Source organism: Rattus norvegicus, chromosome 8, assembly GCF_036323735.1.
Source record: "Rattus norvegicus strain BN/NHsdMcwi chromosome 8, GRCr8, whole genome shotgun sequence".
NCBI classification, from domain to species: domain Eukaryota; kingdom Metazoa; phylum Chordata; class Mammalia; order Rodentia; family Muridae; genus Rattus; species Rattus norvegicus.
In genome coordinates, this window is record NC_086026.1 from 127,654,491 (window position 1) to 127,672,892 (window position 18,402).

The 18,402-nt window shown below is 54.8% G+C and overlaps 1 protein-coding gene across 3 annotated transcripts; it reads left to right on the top strand.

The window, feature by feature from the left end:
* On the top strand, window positions 1-18,252 carry Vill (villin-like). 3 transcript variants are annotated; one of them, NM_001191617.2, is made up of 20 exons: window positions 191-220; window positions 4,592-4,663; window positions 4,817-4,891; window positions 5,177-5,373; window positions 6,771-6,879; window positions 8,149-8,259; window positions 8,566-8,765; window positions 9,114-9,192; window positions 9,277-9,375; window positions 9,899-10,034; window positions 10,263-10,366; window positions 12,298-12,435; window positions 12,549-12,707; window positions 13,442-13,621; window positions 14,149-14,294; window positions 14,983-15,127; window positions 16,823-17,008; window positions 17,215-17,286; window positions 17,465-17,722; window positions 18,060-18,252. In NM_001191617.2, exons 2-20 carry the CDS (start codon window positions 4,598-4,600, stop codon window positions 18,171-18,173), a joined length of 2,574 nt encoding a protein of 857 aa, NP_001178546.2. In that variant the 5' UTR covers window positions 191-220; window positions 4,592-4,597; the 3' UTR covers window positions 18,174-18,252. The 3 variants fall into 3 exon arrangements, with proteins under 3 accessions (XP_063121374.1, XP_063121373.1, NP_001178546.2); XM_063265303.1 differs by lacking the exon at window positions 18,060-18,252 and having other exon boundaries at window positions 4-220; window positions 17,220-17,286; window positions 17,465-17,604; XM_063265304.1 differs by lacking the exons at window positions 17,215-17,286; window positions 17,465-17,722; window positions 18,060-18,252 and having other exon boundaries at window positions 1-220; window positions 16,851-17,002.
* The last annotated feature ends 150 nt before the right edge of the window (window positions 18,253-18,402 follow it).

The following is an 18,402-nucleotide window of genomic DNA, read 5'->3' on the forward strand; positions in this document are numbered from 1 at the left end:
TCGGAAGAAGTAGCCTACCATGCCTCGGGAAGGGGGCTGGCCCCCAGACGGCTTGGTCAATATTTATTGACTGACTAACTCTGAATGCCCTGTCCATGCTGCACAGAGCACTGGGGTGTGTCCGCAAGGCGGGAGTTGGGATTGAGTTACAGTTCGGAGGGAGGGGCCTAGTACTGCCCACAAGCTGGGTGAAGGAAGGTGCAGAGGCAGTTCCCAGAAGGTAGGCCCGGACTGGGGGCTGGGGCTGGGGGTCGGGACCGTGTAGAGGGGTTGCTGGAGACGCAGGGGGAAGGCATGGAGGTCCAGGGCTCGGGGTCACACAGTGGCTGAAGGCTGGCAGAATTGAGGGCAGCCCCAGGTGAAGGAGGGCCACTGTAGCAGGCCAGCATGAGAGGAAGAAGCAGCCGGTTTTGCGTGGGTGGCTTTCTCTGCTGCCCCCCGCCCCCTGCCGCCCCGAGTCAGTTCTCCTGACCCACGACCCTCCAGCAGGCTATGCCCTCCCTCCCTTCCTGGAAGTTAAGCACAGGAACCTCAAGGTCTACCCTCAGGTACCCAGGGAAGAAAGAAGGTGTACAGGAGGAGGGGTTGTCTGGGAGGAAGGACGGTCACCTGAAGGAAGGAGACAAGCGGCCAGCCGATAAGACTGGGAACCCGGCACAGTGGGCTAAAGCTGGAAAGAAGGAAGCCAGTGTCGGAAAGAAAAGAACTCCCAGGAAAGGAAAGATTCCCGTGGGAAGATCAGAAGGCCTCTAGGAGGGCAGGAGGGTGTGAGATAGGGCTGCATGGGGGCGGAACTGGTAAAGGGATATCGTGGGTTGGAGCTCAGGGGACACAGGTGACTGACTCCGTGGGTAGAGAAGGAAACCTCTGCAGGAGGGGAAGATCCGAGGAGTTTAAGAGGAATAAAGGGACCCCATGTTTTAAATTTTTCTCTCCTCCTCTAGCAAGAGGGATGGGGGGGGGGGGAGGCTCAGCTCCAGTCTGACGCTTCAGGCTGTGGGTACTGGGGCACCTTCCCAGCCACCCCTGGGCTGCTGCTGCCCGTCTCTGAGAAGCCACGTTAGACATTGCTTCCAGTTGCTAATATGCCCTCCTCTCCCTCTGTGGCCCTGAAGTTGAACAGTGTCCTTCCCACTCCCCACCGTGGCCCTTAGAACTACATGCCCCATTACCTTCTCTCTCTGAGCCTTGGGTCTCTGTCTGTCTGGGTCCCTGGTCATTCTCCTGTAGCTGGTTTTGCATATAGACTCAGTGTCCTTAGTGGAGGGTCCTGTTGCAAGTCACTGTGCCCACCATGGTGTGCCATGTTCTCTATTGCTGGAAAGAATCATTGTGTGACCACCTTACCTGTCCATCATCTGTGTCGTGGTCACACAATGACCTCAACTCGGGGTGCTGTTAGCATGCCTGGTGACTCCCTCAGTCAATCAACAACTATCTCATTCTGCTCCAAATGGGGAGACTAACAGTACACATGAACTCCCATTACTGCCCCAGCCTCTTCTACTGTGACCCAGGGTGGACAGCACCCGCCTGACTCCCTTTCCAGACCAACTTGTCCTGAGCCCAGCCCTCAGGGGCCCTAAACAAAGGAGTAAAGAATTCAAGGCACCTGTGGTTCTGTAACCCTTACCTCGCCAAGCCCTGTCACTGTCACACGGGGCAGCAGATCTGAGGGTGTTCTTGCTACTGATAGAACAAGGACTGGTGTGCTCAGTTAAGAGAAAGGAAGTCACTGCTGCCTCAGGGCCACCCACTGCTGCACAGGGCCACTCAGATCCCAGTGACTGTGTCTGCTCAGTGAGCAGCCAGGATTTCAGTTAGATATGGGAAGTTGCGTTGAGGAAAAAGCAAATACTTCAACTACACGCCCATCCAGTTCACGCTGGCTGTTTGTAGTTTCAAAAAGGCCGGCAGAGGAGTGATGACAGGAAGCACCCATCCCCATCCCAACGGCCCTCCCTGAACTCCATCGTCCCCACGCTCAGAGTTACAGAGCATGGCCTCCTGCAAGCTCAGGTGCTGTTTGCAGAGCCCATGTGTATAGAATTCATCCATCTTTCAAGGCTGGATCAGGAAAACCTATGATTCATTGACCCAGCCCTCTCAGGTCACCTGAGTCTGTCACTTGCTTGTCACAGTCCCATGCAATCTCTGTGCTGAGCCTTTTGCCTTTAAAGCCAGGACCAGTTTGCAGTCTAGCTCTCTCTCTTCAGTTTCCTTGCTCTGTGTGAGATCTGCTCGTACTCCAAGTGCTGACATGCTAGCACAGCCTGCCCTGGCTACAGAGCAGACCTGTGCCTCTGTCTGGGTGCGTGCAACGCTTTGACTGCTTATAGTGCCTGTCCCTGTCAAGGGAAAATGTCCATGCTGACATTATCAGAACTTTGAGGGGCAAAACCTAATCGCTGACAGGCCGGTGAAGTGTGCTTTGTCACTCAAGCTCACCAGACTGACCATATCCTCCCATGCTCACCAGACCAACCATAGCCACCCATGCTCACCAGACTAACCACAGACACCCCAGCTCACCAGACTAGCCATAGCCTCTCATCCTCATCAAACTAACCATAGCCACACAAGCTCACCAAACTAACCATAGCCAACCATGCTCACCAGACCAACCATAGCCAACCATGCTCACCAGACCAACCATAGCCAACCATGCTCACCAGACTAACCATAGCCAACCATGCTCACCAGACTAACCATAGTCACACAAGCTCACCAGACTAACCACAGCCAACCATGCTCACCAGACTAACCATAGCCAACCATGCACACAGACTAACCATAGCCAACCATGCACACAGACTAACCATAGCCAACCATGCACACAGACTAACCACAGACACCCAAGCCCACCAGACCAACCATAACCAACCATGCTCACAGACTAACCAAACACAATAATGAAAGGCAGAAAAAGGAAATGTGACTGACGCGGCCACATTGAGAATAGAAACAGAGGCACTGTGAGCCCCAGCCCCAGTCCTGCTGTGAGGTTTAGGGTTAAGTGGAGGATGCGAGGTTTGCGTAAGTGAGCAGCCCTGCTCAAAGCGTGGTCCCGTCCATCACTGACCCAGTGATGTGCTTTGCTCCAGTCTGTCCTGGAAGGTGGCCTCACATTGTCAGAACTGTGTGAGAGAAAGCTCTCTTTGGGAGACAGACTCTCCCTAAAGCCAATGCCAGCGGTTGGAAGGGGATGTCCATCATGGCTGGGCCACAAAGCGCCTCTCTGGAATACCTTCACTCAGCTCTCTCGGGATGATTGTGATCTGACCGCCGAGCTTCCTCCTCCTTTAGAACCATGTGTATTGATGCGCTGGTCTGTAGCTTCAGACTCTGCCCCTTCTACAGCGTCCTCTCCCAGCCACATTAGCACGGCCTTGCCCAGGCAGAGCTCCTAGGTACCCAGAGAACCCACACTTCTTTGCAGAACCTCTTTCTTGGCTTCCAGTCTTTGCCCATTTGCCAGGCCTGTCTGACCATCCTTGGGTAGTGCCTGGGTCTCTCCACAGCTACCTTTGTATATATGGAAGCTATCCTTGTTCCCATGGAGGGTCCCTGTTTGGAGAACTCATCTCTCTCTGGGGCCCTGAGTCAGTCCATGCTTCATCAGACTATGGAAGGCGTGTGGGTTTCTAAAGCCCTCACCCCGGTAGCCAGTTTCACCACGCAGACCCTGTGTCTGTTTTTTTTTTTTTGTTTTTTGTTTTTTTGTTTGTTTGTTTGTTTGTTTTTTTGGTTCTTTTTTTAGGAGCTGGGGACCGAACCCAGGGCCTTGCGCCACTGAGCCAAATCCCCAGCCCCCTGTGTCTGTTTATATACATTGTTTCCAACTTTCTCAGACCTTTATGTAGCTGCTCCTCTTCCCTTGGGGTCAGACCCTGTCTGTCTGTACAACATTGAGCCCCATTGCCCCATTTCAAGAATTCACCCCTTTTTGCAGGGTCTGCCCCTGCTGACTGGACTGGTTCCTTTTATAAGAGTCTAATTTAGCACTATCTACAGTGACTGTCCCTGAGTCTGCAGGCCTTGGGTCTGTCTAGAATCTGCCTGCATGTTTCCTTTCAACCTTTTGATGTTTTTAGACAAGGTCTCCTGTAACCCCCAACTCCACTCTATAGCCCAGAGCGACCTTGAACCTCTCATGCCCCTGCCTCCACCTCCTGGGTGCCAGGATTAAAGCCGTGCACCACCATGCCAAGTTCTATGTGGTGCTGGGAGTCAAACCCGGGGCTTTATGCATGCTAGGCAAGCACTCTACCAACGGAACTACACTTCCAGCCCTTTGTGGCCAGTTCCTAACTCTCTGTCTAAAATGTTGCTACTAGCTGAAGGGCCCCCTCAGGCCAGAGAGCTCAGCCTGTTGTAAGAGTTTCCCCACAGACAAACCAGGTCTCCCTGCGCCCATCCACTGTGCCTGCCCTGGTTTGCTGAAGTTGCATTTTACATTCTATAATGAAGGTGTTTTGGAGAGCTTAGGTGTCAGGGTGGGGTGAAGGGATTCTCACTGGGAGCCAGAGGTTGACCTCCGACCTGTGAACTCTGAACTCTGCCTCTCTGCTTTGTATCTCCCTTACTCTAGCCCAGGATGGACAGCAACCAGGTCCTCCCAGCCATCAACAGCCACAGAGCCCTGCAAATATGGATTACTGAGGTGAGGAGGGGCAAGACCAGACTGCACAGCCTGTGACGTAGAAAAGTGTCACCAGCCTCTCCCATCTCCCGTCCAGGGCTCCCTCCTTTACCCTGTGTCTGGAAGTCATAGGTAGAGGCCGCCAACTTGTTACTTGGCAACCTCTTCCCTCAGAACCTAAAGATGCTGCCACTGCCTGAAAAGGCTCATGGGAATTTCTTCGAGGAATGCTGCTATGTTGTCCTCCACGTGAGTCACCTGGGGAGTCTTTCTTAGGGGCAATGATATGGCCCAGAGTTGAAGAAACCCAGGCCTAGAAATAAACTCTATCCTGAGGAGAGCAAAAAACCCCACAATCACATGCCACCCACAAGGGGCTGCTGCCCTGAGGCCTTCCAGTGCCCAGTTCCCCTCATAGCCTCCCACTGGCTCCTTGTACCTTGATCACTCCCTCTACCTCACTGCCCATCCAGGCCTTAGAGCCTGGCCCCTTCCCCCTCCACATCTACAAATGCCTGGACCCTTGTCCCTCAGAGTCCAAAGGCTACCCAGGGAGGATCCCGTGACCTGCACTGCTGGATTGGAAAGGAGGCCAGCACAGAGGCCCAGGAGGCTGCAGTCTCCTTTATGCACCGTCTGCAGCAGGACCTAGGAGACCAGACGGTGCTGCACCGAGAGTCACAGGGCCACGAGTCCGACTGCTTCCACAGCTATTTCCGCCCGGGAGTCATGTGAGTGCTGAGAGAGCTGAGGGCAGTGTTAGATCCTCCAGTGAGGGGCCCACCAGCCACCCTGGGAAAAATGGCTTTTCATTGGTTGGATGGTGCACACGTGTGTGCACGGTAAGTTATGTACACTCACATACATTCCCCCCATCTCAGGCACACAATTCATTGGTTTAGAATAAGTAAACCAGTACCATAATCAGCTTTAAAACATCGTTACCTGAAAAGCCCCCATGCTTTTGGGGCTCCCTGTACCCTCCTCCCCTGCCAGAGGCTGCTGCGACTGGTTTCCTTTCTGTGTATAGGTCTGCCCATTCTGAACTTGTTCTGTAAGTGGAATCACACAAAAAGGGAGTCTTTGTGACTGACATGTTTTCATTTCATCTTAATCTTTTCCTCCTCCCCTTCCTCCTCCCCTTCCTTCCCTTCTCTCTCTCCCCTCCCCCTCCCCTCCTCCTCCTCCTCCTCTTACTCCTCCTGTTTCCCCCCTCCTCCTTCTCCTCTTCCCCCTCCTTTCCCTCCCCCTCCTCTCCCTCCTCCCTTTCGTCCTTCCTCTCCTCTTCCCCTCCTCTCCCTCCTCCCTTTCCTCCTCCTTCTCTTCTTCCTCCTCCTCCCCCTCTCTTCCCCCCTCCTGTTTGAAGGATGAAACCCAGAGCCTTGCCCACATGGTAGGCAAGCCCTCGACCCTGAGCTTCATCCCTCACTGATCCCGTTTTATCCACGCTGTGGCATGCACTATTACCTGGCTTCATTTCACTGCAGAATGATATTCCATTCTGTGACTCCACCGTTCTTTATCAGCCCAACACCTAGTGGACAACGTGCTTCGCTTCCGCTTTGGGGCTGTTATGAATAGTGCTACTGTGAATTTCAGTTTGCAGGACAGCTGTTGTCCTTGGTCTCTGTTTGTACATGGGAGTGGCCACCAGGTTATCCAGGGCTCGCCTGGTTTGTCAGGTTGGAAGAGGTGTCTTCTACTTTCCTTTCAAGTACTTTTTTAACTGTCACATTTTGAGACTGACAGTAGTTAACCCGATTGCCAAGAGTAAATCGTTTTTGTTTTGTATCGCTCAGTCCAATATCTGCTTGTATTGTAGACCAGACATGCCATCCCATGCATGCAGACCTGTCGACCGGCATGCATACCACACAAACATGCCCTTCCATGTACTCACGTTTGACTCACCTGGGACGAGTACATCTGAAACCCTCCAACACGCCAACGCTAATTAGCAGTGCGCGCTTGTGCCTCGTGTATCTATGAACTCTTGCATGCATTATGCTCACACGTACCACACAGACACGTGTGATACACACACACACACGCACATGCACGTGCTCACTCCTACACTCAGGCCTACAGGAGGTGAGCTTTCTCCCACGAGTCCCTGTCCCTTTCCCAGCTACAGGAAGGGAGGCAGAGCTTCTGCTCTCAAGCTCGGGGAGAGCAACGTGTACAATGTCCAGCGACTGCTGCACATCAGAGGAAGGAAGCACGTGTCCGCCACTGAGGTGAGGGCAGCCAGGGACACGGTCTGACCTCCACATTCACTCAGGCGAAGTATCCTGAAGCATAAGAGAGAGCAGGAGGGGGCAGAAGTGTGGGGAGCAATGAGCTGGAGTTCCTCAGATGGCCAGGCTCAGAGGGAGGCACAAGGCAGCCTCACCTCCACTTCCTGCTGTCTCATTCCTAGTGCCCATGTCTTTCTGGTGCTTTAGGAACGTGGGTATGAGGCAGATGTGCTGGGTCCCTAAGCGGCAGGCTGGGTGTGTGCAGAGCCTCACTCTTGGCCACACATCCTTCTTCCTCACACACGGGCACCCACCCTGGCCGTCCTGTCCTCCTCGGAGAGCCCTTTCATAAATTAACACAAAGCACCCCAGACTTGCACGCACCAGGAAATTAACGGAGGAACAGGACGTTCTGCTGCCAGGTGGCCAGAGTTTGAGGCAGTGAAGAGTCCTCTGCAGTGTGGCTGGTGACCCTGGAGTTGTACATTTACAGTCAACACGGCTGATGGCAGTTCCAAGATGCGCGGTCCTTGCCAGACTTTGCCCCATTACCCCCTCAGTTCATGTGGAGATGGACATTTCGAGTGTCTTGGTGTCTCCTCTTTTGCCATTGAGATTATGTAGGGCGCCCTCCAAATATGTTTGTTTCAATAACTGTCCTCATGCTCGGTGACACCACACTGTCACCACACGGGCACTTACATACTGTCACCATGAGCACGCACACTTATTCAGACATGGTGCGTCCCATACATGTAGATGTGCACGTTCATACAGAAAAAAACAATTACCCATGTTGGGTAAACAATTAGCCAATTATCCATGTTCTGGATAACCACATAGAAGGTCATATGTGATTACACACACACACACACACACACACACACACACACACACACACAGCCTCGTGCATACAAGTGACATGCCCTGCCTTGCTCTTTCCCCTCCCCCTGCCCTGCCCCCTCCCCTCTTCTCCCCCTACCTTGCTCCCTCCCATCCCCCACCCTTCCCCTCCCTCCCCCCTCCCTCCCTCCCTCCCCCTCCCTTACCCCTTCCCCCTCCCCTCTCCCTGCCTTGTCCCCTCCTCCTGCCTTGCCCCCTCCCTCCTTCTGCCTTGCCCCCTCCCTCCTTCTACCTTGCCCCATCCCCTCCCCCTGCTTTACTCCCTCCCTTCCCCCTGCCTTGCCCCCTCCCACCTGCCTTGACCTCTCCCCTCCCCCTTCCTGTGGTCTGATACCTTCGCCTCCACCTCTCTCCTGGCTCTTGAAGGTGGCCTTGTCCTGGAACAGCTTCAACAAGGGTGACATCTTCCTGCTGGACCTGGGCAAGGTGATGATCCAGTGGAATGGACCCAAAGCCAGCATTTGTGAGAAAGCACGGGTCAGTGTCTGCTCTGTGGTGAACTGGGAGTACAGGGTTTGGGGAGAGGTGACCTCCAAGTGTTCATCGACCACCACAAGGGGTAACTGGGTTCTCTGTTTCAACCCAATAGGCATCCACTAGGTACAGACTAAGTTCAGATGCCCCACTGGTGGGATCCCTGGGGACACTAGCATGACAGGACTCTCCTGTCTCTATCCCCGTGCCTATGGGCACCAAGCAGTGACAGGAAGGACCTGGGCTGAGCCCTGTGTGGAACCAGGGGCCACTCCTAGGAAGTCTTGACTGCCGGGTCCTCTCCGGCAGGCGCTGAGCCTGACTTGCAGCCTCAGAGACAGAGAGCGTGGTGGCCGTGCCCAGATCCGTGTGGTGGATGCTGAGAATAAAGCCACCGACCTCATGAGCATCATGGAGGCTGTGCTGGGCAGAAGATCGGGCAGCCTGTGTGCCTCTGTGCCCAGCAACAGTGTTAGCCAGCTGCAAAAGGCCAACATCCGTCTCTACCAGTGAGCAGGACTGGGGGAGGGCACAGGGAGAATGGGGGGGGGGTCACAGCTGTGCATCTGTCATTACTGAAATAACGAGTCCTCTACAAAAACTTCCAGTAAAAGCCCGTGGGTCTCTGGGGTAGGTCATGTGGGGTGTTGGGCCTGCATGATATGCACTCTTTGATGGCGGGTGTGAGAAAACCCATAGCAGAGATGGAGAGACTGAGGCCCCATGAGGAACCTCAAGCAAGGCTGCAGTAGCTGAGTTCCTATCACTAAGTCTCTGGAAAACTAGAGGAGGTCAGGGGTGCTGGGATGGCACCAGGCCAGGGAGAGACTGTCCACATCTGCATACCTGCCCCACAGTGTCTTCGAGAAGGGAACAGACCTGGTGGTCCAGGAACTGGCGACCCGCCCACTGACCCAGGACCTGCTGCAGGAGGATGTAAGGAAAGCGATGCCCAATACCTGCCCATCCCCACCTCCTGGCCCCAGTCCCTGCCAACCAGGCTCACAAGCTTTTTCCTAGGGCTGCTATCTCCTGGACCAGGGTGGCTTCAAGATCTACATGTGGCAGGGACGAAAGTCCAGCCCCGAGGAGAGGAAGGCTGCCTTCAGCAGGGCTGTGGTGAGGTCCTGGGGCCCTTCAGGGAGGCAGCCTGTGGTCAGGTCTGGTGGTATAGGATAGCCTGCAACAGGGGAGGGTGGTGTAAGGGAAGAACTGGCTCTCCCTTGGAACATCTTTATCCTGGGGACTCCAAGGAGAGGGCAGAAAGTGAGTATGTCTGCCCTGGAAACCTTGAGCAGGAGGGAAGGTGCTGAACACAGGAGACAGCATGTGTGCAGTCTTGCCTTGCCTTGAGGCGGGAGAGCCTTCTGCCCTGAGGTTCGGAGGCAGAAGACGTTTATTAGACTGTAGGGTTTGTCATGGCCAGCCCTTCACCAGGCTTGGCTTGAGGAGACCCTATCTTCCCTCAGGGACCTTGGGAGAGTCGGTAGTGCAGGAGTCGGCTTGTTAAATGGGTCACAAGTTTGGTTAATTAACTCAGCTGCGAGCCTGGTTGTCCTTGTAGCCACAACTGGGGTGTCTCTGGGGGGTGGAACACAGCCAAAGGCCTTTGAGCCACAAGCCTGACGGAGCTGTGTTCCAGGGCTTCATCCAGGCCAAGGGTTACCCAAACTACACCAATGTGGAGGTGGTGAACGACGGCGCGGAGTCCACAGCCTTCCAGCAGCTTTTCTGGACATGGTCGAAGGAGCTAAATGGGAAAAAACACCCGAGGCAGAGTGAGCGGGGAGGGGCATGGGCGCCGGCGCGGGCGCGGGGGTGGAGCCTGGGAAATGGGCGGGACTTAGAAGGAGCCAGAAACTGATGGGGATGCTTAAGCCAAGGAACCATCAGGACTTGCGAGGATGGGCAGGAAGAGCGTGTGTTTGGGACCCTATGAGATGGGTGAGGAGTGATTTGGCCCGGTGGCGCTGAAGAACGTCACTGACTTTCCGCTACACACGCAGGTAAACTGATGCAGCAGGTAAACCTGGAGGTAGGCAAGCTTCACACACAGCCCGAGCTCGCGGCCCAGCTCAGAATGGTGGACGACGGCTCTGGGAAGGTGGAGGTGAGGGCACTGGCTTGTGGGTGATGGTGTGCACACAAGGATAGACTCTGCCTGGAGAACAAATGACTTGGGGGTGAAGTGGGGAGGGGAGGCCACGCCGGTAAACCCAGCACTCTGGGGGAGGGACTGTCAGGAGTTCGAGGCCAGTCTGGGCTACATGAGACACTGTCCCAACCAAAAAGACCCAAGCACATATATGTGCCCAACCACACACAACCGGGGATATAGTCAGGGAGATAGAAACACACAAGCCCTCTCTCCAACAGCTGGCTCATACAGTCAAAGCAAGTCATACAAATCACTCAGGACCAAGCACACCCTGTGGCCAACACAGGTGTGCAACCATACAGATCGAAGCCCTGAGCACTCCTAACCCCTAACATGCAGTCACGAAGCCCTCCTCTGGCCTCAGACCAGTGTTCTAGAATCTGGAGGGGCTGAGGCTGGCTGGCAAGCATTGTGCAGTAGAGGTGCACGTACTGACACATAAGGCAGACCCCTCCATTCTCACAAAACTGCTTTTAAGTCCATAAAATAGAGGCAGGAATTATGATCCAGTCTCGTGCCCAAGCTAGCATGGGGCTGCCGTGAGACCGTGGGAACAAGACTCCTGTGCCGGGGAGGGGGAGCTGCCAGTTCTCTAGGTAAGCAGAGGTCAGAGATAGGAGAAGCTCTGTCTGCGTTTGTGTTTATATGGACGCTGAGCAGGGATGGATGGGATGAGGCGGAGAGAGGAGGAAAAGGAGGGGAAGGGAGAGGGGAGTCAGGGAGAGAGGAAGACCGGGAGGGAGAGGAGACAGGGTGATGGGGGAGAGGAAGGCAGGGAGGAGAGGGCTTGGGGAGAAGGAGAGGTTTATGGAAGGGAGGGGCAGACAGAGGGAGGGAGATAAAAGCTGGACAGCAAGGAAGCAGGAAGGTGTCTGGGGTCAGCTCCAAGCACAAAGGCAAGGAACCTCTAGGTAGGAGGGCTCCTTCTGGGTATGTGCACCTTTGGGTAGATTTTGGTCTGTGGCAGCCTGAGTTTCTGATGGGCTTGTCTAGAGAGGACACCCCGTGGTGAAGCTCTCAGTCAGTGTTGGGGAAGGGCACCAGATACTGTTTCCAGACACGCTGAAGGGCAGGCGGGTGGGTGCTGTGTCTCCCCGGCTTACAGGAGGGAAGAAGCGGGGCTCAGGAGGGTCTCGTGGCAACCCGCACAGACCCTGGCTTCCACCAGTTCTGTCTGTTCTAAAGCCGAGGTGTGGCCCCTGCCCTCACAAGCCGTCACTCAAACAAATGTAAGCAGGCACCATCATTTTAGACAGGGTCTTGCATATCCAGAGCTGGCCTCAAATTCACTGTAGACTCAAGGCTGGCTTTGAACTGCTGATCCTCCTGCCTCTCCACAGGTGGAATCCCAGTTCTGAGAGGTGTTGGGGATTAACCCAGGACATTGCCACACTGTCCCAGCATTCCACCAACAGAGCCACACCCCCAGCCTTGGGTTTTGTTTGTTTAGGGTTTTTTTTCCATGGACTTTGTTAATGTTAATGACATTTTAAAGAAAAAAAGAAATTTCCCTTCCAGAGTGCCACAGCCTCCCTTCCAGCCCTACTTCTGTCTCCAGGGAGCCTCTGCATGGGGAGAGGGTGCTGACTGTCCCTAACCAGGGATACAGCTGGTGGGCTCTAGGCTGAGGTGGCCTCCAGGAGCTGGGCCTTCCTCTTATCCCAGGGACAGCATGCATGTCTGGACTGAGGGCAAGCCAGCAAAGGCATGCGGCTACTGAGGTCTGAGGGGAAAGGGTCACTCGCAGGTCCGGAGGAGGACACAGAGCTGGACAGGAGGCTTGCTGGCACCGCTGAGCCAACAAGAGCTTTCCAGCTTAGATGCAGGTGGGCAGGCCACAGCAGGTAAGGTTCGTCTGTGCTCACAGGTCCCTTGCTCCTCAGGTGTGGTACATCCAGGGCTCACAAAGGCAGCCTGTAGATCCCAAGCACCATGGCCAGCTGTGCTCAGGAAACTGCTACCTTGTCCTCTACAAGTACCAGAAACTGGGGCGTGTCCAGTACATCCTGTACCTGTGGCAGGTATGCCCACATGCTGGTGTATCAGATGCCTTCCGGCCCAAGAGCTAGAGAGTGAGAGAAAAACCCTGTGCACAGAGAAACCCAAGCCATCAGTGTCCCCCTCCCTGTTGCAGGGCCACCAAAGCACTGTAGAAGACGTCAAGGCCCTGAACTGCAACGCTGAGGAGTTGGACCTCTTACACCAGGGTGCTCTGGTGCAGGGGCATGTGACCATGGGCAGAGAGCCTCCCCACTTCCTTGCCATCTTCCAGGGGCAGCTGGTGGTCCTTCAGGTAGGGCTCATGTTGGACCTTTCATCCCTTGGACGTGGGCTGGAGAGGGGCTCAATTGGTAGAGGGCTTGCCTCGAAAGCTTGAGTGTGATCCAAGCACCTACGTAAGACGCTGGGCGGGATGGTTCGTGCTGTGATCCTTGCTCTGCGGAAGTGGAGACTGGAGACAGGGATTCCTGGGTCTCCATGGCCAGTCTAGCCCAGTTGGTGAGCTGCAGGCCAATGAGAGACCTTTCCTCCAAGGAGGTGGACAGCATTCTCAGGATGACATCTGGTGTCCTGTGGTCCATGAGCACACACATGTGCACACACAGGCACACACATGTGCACAGGCATGTGCACACGCATGTGCATGCCCATGTGCACAAGCACAGGCACACACACACAGGCACACATTCATAATCAAAAAATCTATTTGACATAAACCTCTCACAGGAGGAAGAATTCAGTTTAGGTCCACTTCAGGGCTGTCATAGCCCCTGGCTGTGTTGAGTCTGTGTCTAGGTGAGGTGGCATACCATGGTGGCAGGACCATCTCCGGGCCCTCTGGGATGGGAGACAGGTCTGATTTGAAGGGGTCTCTTTTACTGTCTGGCACAGAGAGGACTGCCACAATCCACACTCAAAGGGCCAAGAGATAGTGCCAACCTCAGTCCTGAGACAGTTTGTTCACCGCTAGACAAGGAGGTGGCCCCTGGAACCCTTGGCTCAGCCTGAGGCCACACCTTCTTCCAGGGGAATGCAGGCAACAAAGGGGGGAGGCTGCCAATATCCGACACCAGGCTTTTCCACGTGCAAGGGACCGAGAGCCACAACACCAGGACTATGGAGGTGCCAGCCCGAGCCTCCTCCCTCACTTCCAGCGACGTCTTCTTTCTGATCACAAGTCACGTCTGTTACCTCTGGTTCGGGAAGGTACCAGTGACTTACCCCTGGGATGGTGGTGCTAGGCCAGAGCTGGGTCCCCTCCACACACGGCTGCAGACTTAGTCCACAGAGAGGGTCCAGTGGAGATGATGCTGGGGGTGGTGTGAAGTGGCCCAGGATAGAGCTGGGGGAAGTTACACAGTCTCAAATGGCCTGGGGTTCCTCAGGGTGGAATGTGCCTGGCTCTGGCTGCCTCCCTTCCTGCTTGGGGACTTTTCCCAAGCCTGTCTGGGACAGGGAGAGGCCTAGTCTAGTTTGCTTGATTTTCTTTGTTGAGGTCATTGTTGGTTTGTTTTCTTATCTTAAGCATAAACCACAAATGGCCCCCAAGCCTAGATGTCTCTTATCTATGCTCTGAACCCAGACGAGGTCATGGGGTTACTGTTGGGGACTAGAAGGGAGATACAGTGCCCAGAGCTGCCTCCCTCTGCTCAGGTCCAGCTCCTCAGAGGACCCAGTGCTTAGAACATGGGAGGTAAATGTCTACAGAGCTTGACCTAGGTTCTGCTTGCCAGGGTTGTCATGGGGACCAACGTGAGATGGCGCGGACAGTGGTAACTGTCTTTCCAGGGAATAATAAGGAAACAGTGCTGGAGGGTCAGGAGCCTCTCCACTTCTGGGAAGCCCTCGGAGGCCGGGCCCCCTATCCCAGTAACAAGAGGTAACAGGATGAGGGGAGAATATATTTATCCTGAGGAGAAACTGAGGCTCCAAGGTGAGCCCTCCTCTGGCCAGGCTTCCTAAGGAGGTCTCCCGTGAAAGGTCACACAGAAATCTGAAAAGACTCTCAGTCCTCCTTCTGCAGGGGCCATGGGAGTCAAGCCCATCTTGCAGTTTCCAGCCCTTGGGAAACTTAAGGGGACAGTGCCAGGGCGAACAGGGTGGAATGGTGCCCTCTGCTGGCAGAATCCACTCCCTGCACTGCCATGCCTGGTGATCCCTAAACCACAGGATAATTGGCAAGGCATGCACAGGAGATAAGAACAGAGTAATAACTCAAGGGAGGAGGGAGCTGCATCCCTGGGCCGTGCCATCCACCCAAGTCTCCTGGGCTCTCAGCCTCCCTGACCCCTTCCACCCTGCTTCCTGATTTAACTAAGTTTAAGGGACTCCCATTCTAGGGAGGGCAGGGCCTCAGTTCTGGTGCTCCCCACTAGACCAGGGGTTCCCCTCCCCAATGCTGACCCTGATAACTTCATTCAGCAGCTGACAGGTTTTTCTGTCACCTGCTCTATGTCCATTAAGGGAAATGGACCTCAAAGAAGCTGCTTTCTCAGGGAGGGAGGGACATCCATGCCAAGGACCAGCATGGTCCAGACTGCACCCCTCACAGCCCCTCTTCCGGCCAGGCTTCCTGAGGAGATTTCCAGCATCCAGCCCCGACTGTTTGAGTGCTCCAGCCACTCGGGCCACCTGGTCCTCACGGAAGTGGTGTTCTTTGGCCAAGAGGACTTAGACAAGTATGACATCATGCTACTAGACACCTGTCAGGAGGTAAAGTGGCCACTCCTGTTTGGCTGGGCTGGGAATGCAGGGTGTGCAACGGTGGTGTTGGCTGACTGATTGTTGGCATGGACTCAGAATCTGGGCGAGACAGAGTTGTGTTGTGTGTGATTGTGACCTTGCGTGTTGTGTGTAATACTGCGTGTCCCGTGATGCTTTGTGTGCCTCCATGGGACTGAGGGTCTGGCTGGTTACATGGCACTGCCGGATGTAGATGCGACCAGGTAGCATAGGTGAGTCTTTGAACCTACACATGGTTCGCCATAGCTGTGTGTTAGCCAGACCATGCCAGCAACTGTGTAGTCCAGTATAGTCTAGTACAAACAAGAACTGGCCGGACCAGCTGTTATGGTGACGCTGTGTGTGCACGTGTCTGTGTGAAAGGGAAAGAAGGAACATGTGGTTGACTGTTGGTGTGACTGAGCAACTGCATTTGAGATGGCATATGTGACCAGCCAGAAACGCGTGACAGGTAACAAAATGTGATGTGTCTATGTGCTGGCATCGGATGACCATATGTGGCTGTGGTCAGCTAGCTGGCTGTATGGCAATGGACAGTGTATCTCTGTAGCTGTGATACTGCGTGTGTGTCATTGTGTGTGGTAGTGTGTGTGTGTGTGTGTGTGTGTGTGTGTGTGTGTGTGTGACTGTGTGTGGTGCTGTCTGTGTTGGGAGAAGGCTGAGCTCTTAGAACATCTCAGAGAAAACCCAAGCCCAAACTCTACCCTCTCTCCCCCACTGCACAGCACACCCTGTTACCCAGCCAGCCCCTCTCGGATCAATCTCTCCTGACTCCACCTTGCTTCCTGAGCATGCCAGGCACATCCACCATAGGAGACCCTTGGTTTCCACCTAGTTCTTCACTTTCTCCTGAGACATAGACATGGCCTGCTCCCTCGTGAAGGATCTAAGGGGGCAGAGATCTTTCTCAAATCTTTCTGGGTTTTTTTGGTCTTTGCTTTTAAACATTATTAAATTTTTATTTTTTATTATATATAAGTACACTGTAACTGTCTTCAGACACACCAGAAGAGGGCATCAGATCCCATTACAGATGGTTGTGGGTCACCATGTGGTTGCTGGGAATTGAACTCAGGACCTCTGGAAGAGCAGTCAGTGCTCTTCACCGCTGAGCCATCTCTCCAGCCCTAACCCTGAATGTCCGATGTGTTTCCATCTCCCAAGTGCTGGGATTAAAGGCCTGACCCACCCTCTCCTGCTTATGTGGTCCTTGGGGTCTAGGGCTTTGCTATGCAAGTGCTCTGACTGAACAGGAACCCCAGGCCCTCGCTTTTTTTTTTTTGAGGGTATCATACTGCCCAAACTAACCTCAAACTCTCTCTGTAGCCAAGGACTGCCTGGAACTGATCCTCCTGCCTCCACTTTGCCAGTGCTGTCATTAAAGACATGTGCCCCAACACCTGGCTCAGGGACTGAAGCGTGTGTTTTCCACTGCCAAGTCTTTAGTGCCAAGCACATGCTAGTTCTTCGTACTATTCATAGATTAGGTACATGCATGCATGCCTGTGACCTCAAGTGTTCATGGGTGTGTGGACACCATAACTTGCTGGGTTCTTGGACGGGTGGGCATGCATGCAGGCTTCTGAGGCCATCGGAGTTGGGCAGAGGTGGCTGTCGTGAGCAGTCCCTCCACCGGTCCAAGCCCAGGCCTCCTCTGTGACCCAGATCTTCCTGTGGCTTGGGGAAGCTGCAGGTGAATGGAAGAAAGCAGCAGTAGCCTGGGGCCATGAGTACCTGAGGACTCACCCAGCAGAGAGGAGCCTGGCCACACCCATCATTGTGGTCAAGCAGGGCCGTGAGCCTGCCACCTTTACTGGGTGGTTTGTCACCTGGGACCCCTACAAGTGGACGGTGAGACATAATGCCCAACCCCTATCTTAATCTGGTGGGGGGTGGGGGTGGGGAGTGACACTGGAAGAGGCCTCTCCCAGGCCGAGGACCTCCTGTGTGTCAGGGGCAGGGGAACGTGATCTTGTAGTTTAGGCTTGCTCCTTCCTGGGTTTCAGGGGAGCTCCTTCCTTTGTCCCAGTCCTGATAACAGTAACTCTTGACCTCAGAGCAGCCAGTCCTACGAGGAGATGGTGGAGGGCAGCCTGGGTCCGGGATCTGCAATCTCTGAGATAACAGCAGTAAGTGTGGACTGTTTCCTGGAAGCCCCGCAGTGGGGCCTGCATTCAGACGGAAACGGACAGAGGTGGAGGAGTGAGGGGTACAGGCGGTGCCAAGAGGCCTGTGGGTTCAATGTGGTCTTTGGTGGGTACCTGCCTGCCCTCTCTCTCCCGGATCCTGAGGCTTCTCTCTGGACAGGAAGTCCATAATTTCCAGCTAACTGCACGGCCGAGTGATAGCGAGGCAGGCCGCCCGACACTGCTGGCCTTCAAGGGTTCCCAGGATAGCCCAGAGAATGAGCTGGAACTGGGCCTCAGGGTGGATGGCGAGACGCCCAGCATGAATCACACCAGCAGCTGCAGTAGCTCAATGATCAATGGGAGCCTGCCCCGGGAAAGGCTGATGCACCAGGCCCTAGAGGACCTGCCACAGGGTGTGGACCCAGCCCGAAAGGAGGTGGGTACTAGACCTAACTGCTGGAAGACCCCACGGGATCCCGCCCCATAGTGCATTCTGAGCAGACCGGAGAAGTCAAGAACGGATGACACCTCCGGGTGGGACAGGAATCTGGGCTCCAGAAACTCCTACTCCTACCCTCCCATCCCCATCCACTCCTACCCTCCCCGCCCACTCCTCCTATCTTCCCACTCCTATCCTCCCCGCCCACTCCTCCTATCCTCCCACTCCTACCCTCCCCGCCCACTCCTCCTATCCTCCCACTCCTACCCTCCCCGCCCACTCTTACCCTCCCAACTCCATCCCTCCCCGCCCACTCCTACCCTCCCACCCCCAGTTCTATCTCTCAGACTCCGATTTCCAAGACATCTTCGGGAAATCCAAGGAGGAGTTCTACAGCATGGCCAAGTGGAAGCAGCAGCAAGAGAAAAAGAAGCTGGGCTTCTTCTGACCTGGGGAACCCTGCCCCTCACACCCTGAGATTCCTCCTGGGTTAACTCCCACTTCCTAATAAAAGCCAGTGGCTGGCATGGGGTGTGGCATGTGTGCCTGTGTGCCTTCGAGCCACACCATCTGGTGGAGTCCTTCTCAGTGGCAGGGTCCTGTGGCACTTTGGGATACCATTCTCCTTGGAAGGGATCCCTTCCGACTGCTTGCTTCACATGACCCCATGACGGTGG